At 29.5% G+C, this 4,809-nt stretch overlaps 1 protein-coding gene across 2 annotated transcripts in view; it reads right to left on the bottom strand.

Annotated features, from left to right (window-relative positions):
- LOC108737222 (putative helicase MOV-10) overlaps positions 1 to 4,809 on the bottom strand; it is a 63,741-nt gene that overhangs the window by 20,240 nt on the left and 38,692 nt on the right. For both annotated transcript variants that reach the window (XM_025973304.1, XM_025973305.1), the window contains exons 13-16: positions 4,201 to 4,469; positions 3,938 to 4,143; positions 3,600 to 3,882; positions 3,416 to 3,539 (exon numbers count right to left, since the gene is read on the bottom strand). In XM_025973304.1, the coding sequence (XP_025829089.1) occupies positions 3,416 to 3,539; positions 3,600 to 3,882; positions 3,938 to 4,143; positions 4,201 to 4,469 (882 nt within the window). The remainder of the gene's footprint in view (positions 1 to 3,415; positions 3,540 to 3,599; positions 3,883 to 3,937; positions 4,144 to 4,200; positions 4,470 to 4,809) is intronic.

Genomic DNA, 4,809 nt, shown 5'->3' with positions numbered 1-4,809 from the left:
ATGAATAATTTTACAAACGAAATGGCCATTTACAACATACTCATTTCAGTGATACTAGAAATATTGATTAAAAAAAAATTTTAATTATGAACGTACAAAAATTAAATATTCGCTTCGACATATCTTTTGAAATTAAATGAGCGCTCTCAAACAGGTAAATTGTCATTATTGCAAGTTGTTTAACGGTTTTTTAAATAGTATTGCAAACTATTTATATATCGTGATTTTCTTATTTGTTTATTTAGTAAACAGTTAATGTCAAAAAACGCCGTTTAAATCAATTTCTAAAAAGAAAAATAAAAGATAAAAACCTTTTAGGTAAATAAAGTCAAAAATATTTTTTACTTATCAATTTCTTGATTTTCCTAGTCTCTAAAAGTCTTGAGAAAGGTATGCAGGTGGAGGATATCTGCGGATTATCCAAAAATTTTGATTGGAATTGTTACTGAATTGCATCTAAAACTATTGATAGCAAAGGAACTATAATTTTTACAAGAAAAAGTTAAATATAGAAGTTGTAGCATTTAAAATTCGCTACAAAACAGATTTTAAAGATTTAAAATTGGATTAGTAGCTGCTGAGTAATTTATAAGAACCGTTATATTTCAATTGTTAATAACTTTGTTAATACAGTAAAGTCGTTGTTGTTAAAGTTGATGCTTCTTATAGGACCCTTCGACTTGCTTTGGAATAAAGCTTTATATATCTCACTACAAAATTTTAAACCTCTATTCTAAATAATAAACTCATGATATCTAGAACCGATAAGCATGTTTTTAGGGCGTATACTACTATACTGGTCCCCCTTAAAGCAAATTATGTATTAAAGTTGATTAAATCACTATATAGTTTTAAGCAGGCATCTCGATGCTGGAATGAGAGGTTCGCTGAGTTTTTAATGAAGTATGATTTTGTATAATCTCAGACTGATAATAATTACTTTGGTTAACAATTTACGTCGATAATGCTCTTGTAATATCTTCAAATAAACAAATTATCAAAAAGTTGTATAGACTGAAGTGTATAATAACGTAACAATATTTTATAATATGACGGACTTCCGATTGTACCGGAAATGGAACCCGCTATTTTCTATTTCATTTTTGAATTCCTCATAAAAAAACAATGTCACAGTATAATGCAAGATTAAATTTCCTTTCGACTGATGTAAGGGTGTTGGTATTTGTGACCACTTCTTTTTCAAAAATTAGCATTTTTTTGAACTTTTCAATGATAATATTGTCTTAGCAAGTCAACGGTTTTCTTTTTAGTTTTTTGATGCTTTAATTAAAAGTTTTATTAAATTAAAAATAAATACAGTACCGAAACCACAGTTCCCGAACAAACCCCAGCGCGTCTGACGTCACAATGCCAATTTCTACTAATTTTAGCACTCAGCTGATACGGTGCTTCGACTTTTAATCAATTAATTCTTGTTATTATTGTCAATATAGGTATTGATAAATATATTAAAAACATCAAATTTATAAGGTAGCATGCTTGCTTCGTACTATTATGTACTAATACTATAATAACAACTCCTTGCAAGATGGTTTCAAATGTTCCATAAGATGTCTGAAATTTGGTGCAAAATAAATTATTTATATTAGTTACTTTTATTTAGTTATGTATGAAAAAGGATTTATAAGGGCTAATTCCAATAATATACATAATGTGGATATATTTATGATAACAGATGTTCTTAAAAATTATATTCGGTTTTATTAATGACAATTAAAACGTACGATGTTCGAGTGGGTTTTTTAAAAATATTGTTTTAAAACATTTATTTGGTTCGGCATTCAGGAACCATTATTACATTTTATTTTTTTAACTACTACACACTAGAGATAAATGGACAAACTAACATGGGTTTGACCTATAAAGTAGACTGTTAATAAGATAGAGAATGTATGAGCTTATATACTAAAAAAGGTGTCATGGTTGGTGGCGTTATCCATAGGTAGGAACAACGGTCGCTGGATGTAACTTTTCTATATTTTATAAAATAGTTACATCAAAATCATCTTCACAACAAAAAAAATTGATGTTGTTTTGGGATTAGGTCGTCGCATTGCTTGGAACCATTTATTTCGACGTTTAATACCTTGTGGAACATTTTAAAACATTTTGTAGGGAGTTGTTTTAGTAGTATTCGTATATAATGATAACTTTTAAGGTTTGGTATTTTTGATATATTTATCAATATATTGACAATAATAACAAGAATTAATTGAGTAAAAGTAAAAACTGTATCAGCTATGTGCTATTATATTGCTATATTTACTTTTAATTTAACATAGCTTTTTAATTAGAGCGAAAAAAAAGAATAGTTTTGTTATAAAATGTGTATATGCTCGGGTTCATTTACCATTTGTTCAATTTGTTAATAAAAAAGTGAAGAAAAATATTAATACAAACGAGAAGAATATTAAATGGTTAAAAGTAAAGGTGATAGAATTTAAACTTTATTGGTGCATATTGTACACGGTAGTTAAATTGATTGAATTTTTCTCTGAATAAATTAATAGTTACGGTTGAAAGTTAGAGAAATAAAATTTGTAGAAGTTTATAAGGTGTAATCAGAAAAAAACTCCAAGAATCATTAAAACAAAATATGATAACGCAATTTTGTAAAAGCTTATTAGTCCAATTATAAATGGAATTGTTCCACTCAAAGGTTCTTATTAATTGAAAATATTTTATTTAATAAGATTGATACGGGTCGCGAAACTTTGTCACCGAAACGCCTCTAAGTTATTTTTCAATTAATAAATACCTTCGAATGGAAAAATCGTTTTAAATTTTCTAGTTGTAAAAGCTTAAGTTGTACAGTTTCACGCGAGAAAAATTTAGACATCTGTTAAAAGAAATCTCAGAAAACTTAGGATTAAGAAATACATTTTAGGCACTTCAATTATTTTTTGTTGACAAACTATTCGTCCTTGATTGTTGCAAATCTGACACCCTAGTAAATATGAATATTGTAGTTATATTGAGAAGTGTTAAAAGTATCACAAAACTTTAGCACATTAGTTATAAATGTGTGGCAAAACAATGCGAAATTATTTATACCTACACAGAGGTCAGTCGCACCAGTGACTTCACCGCGTTGTAAAGTGACAACAGTGGGCGTCTAAGAGAGAAATTTGAAATTGACGATGCTACTAAAATTTGTAACTTCAAAAATACTACGTCTATTTAAATAAAACAGAAAACGATGTCTTTCTAGACTTGTAAGTGTCATTGTGTCAAAGTTTCAGCAAATATACATACCGACTGATGTTCTCCATTATCAGAATACCTAGCGTCCTTAGTCTTTTGTGGACTTATCTACTAAAGGTTCATTCTCTACGGCGCGCTTTTTCGATGATAACAGAATACCCTATATATTAGGGGAGTATCTATGTATTACCTGTTTTGTATAAGGTGAAATTATCCCAATTTGTTCCGCATTTATATGACAATTTCTTAAACCAAATTTTATCAACTTATCTATATAACTCATTACGACAGCAACTTCATCCATATTAAAATAGCTGAAAAGAATGGAATATATTGTTTAACACACTCTCTGAAAAAAGTAAGTTATTCTTTACCTTGGAGAATTATTTTCTTTCTTATCCTGCCCTATCACACCATGGAACAAAACTGGAATTTTTTTGTTTTTTAAGAACTGCCACTCTTCCCCAACATATGATTCGCTATATCCGCAAGGTATTAATTCGTTGCCATAAAATAGTTTGTTGGGAGTATGTAAGATATAAGGATGAGACCGATAATTTTGCAAAAGCATTGTGAACATATTTGGATTATGCTGACCGTTGGCGTCACGTTGATATAAAGATACCGTTTTCATAAACCGCTCTAGCATCGATGTTCCTATAAAGTATTAATATAGGAAATTGTTTAAGTTCAAACTTACATACCTACATACCAAAACCGTATGTTATAGCTTGATCAGAGTGAATTATAGGACCGAGTTGCTGGGGATCACCAGCAAGAACTATTTGACCATGTAATGTTCCAGGAGAAGTCAATATTCCAGCAATTGGAATAAGCGTTTCTGATTCCTTAGCATGCCCACTTTCGTCTATAAACACGTGCGTAAAATGTCCAGTAGGTGTGCCACCATTGTATAATCTGCGATATTTAATAATAATTATACCAAAGACAACGAAATCAGCAAATGTAACTAACTTAGCCGCACTAACTATAGTCGTAGCTACAATACGGAACTTCAAAATCTCCTTAATGCTAGGGTGAAAATACTGTCCCAATTTACAGTCGATATTACTAAATTTTATTATGTCCACTGGGACCGCTTCGATTGAATAAGAAGATGATATCCAGCGAAAGAGTTCACAATTCGAGATGCCTCTTCTAACTAAGCGCTTAGTTAATTCATCGACGGCACTATTCGATGGGGCACATATTAAAATCTTGCATTTTGAATCGGAATGATAAACCTGTAACAGAATATATTTAACATAGTATAATTGCAGCCCCCTTGAAATATTTGAATGTATACTCCGTCTAACTTTATCATTAATGGTCTATGCCGCCAATAAAATTAATTCAGAGTTAATCGGAAAATTATATTTAATTTATAGAAAATAAAATAATGTGTGAATCTTATCTTACACTAGTAATATTTGTTGAATATAAAATATAAGTTAAGTATATTTAAAAAAAAATTTAAGAGCAATTCAAAGATTACCTACAAGTTTCAAAACTCACGAAATGAGGAATATATCGAAAATTTAAAAAAGAAATACAAGCAAATCTTTCTTTATTTGCTGCGTTAAG

Source organism: Agrilus planipennis, unplaced genomic scaffold, assembly GCF_000699045.2.
Source record: "Agrilus planipennis isolate EAB-ADULT unplaced genomic scaffold, Apla_2.0 scaffold81, whole genome shotgun sequence".
Classification (NCBI taxonomy): domain Eukaryota; kingdom Metazoa; phylum Arthropoda; class Insecta; order Coleoptera; family Buprestidae; genus Agrilus; species Agrilus planipennis.
The sequence above is the reverse complement of the archived record's forward strand: the minus strand, read 5'-3'. Positions and strand labels throughout refer to the sequence as shown.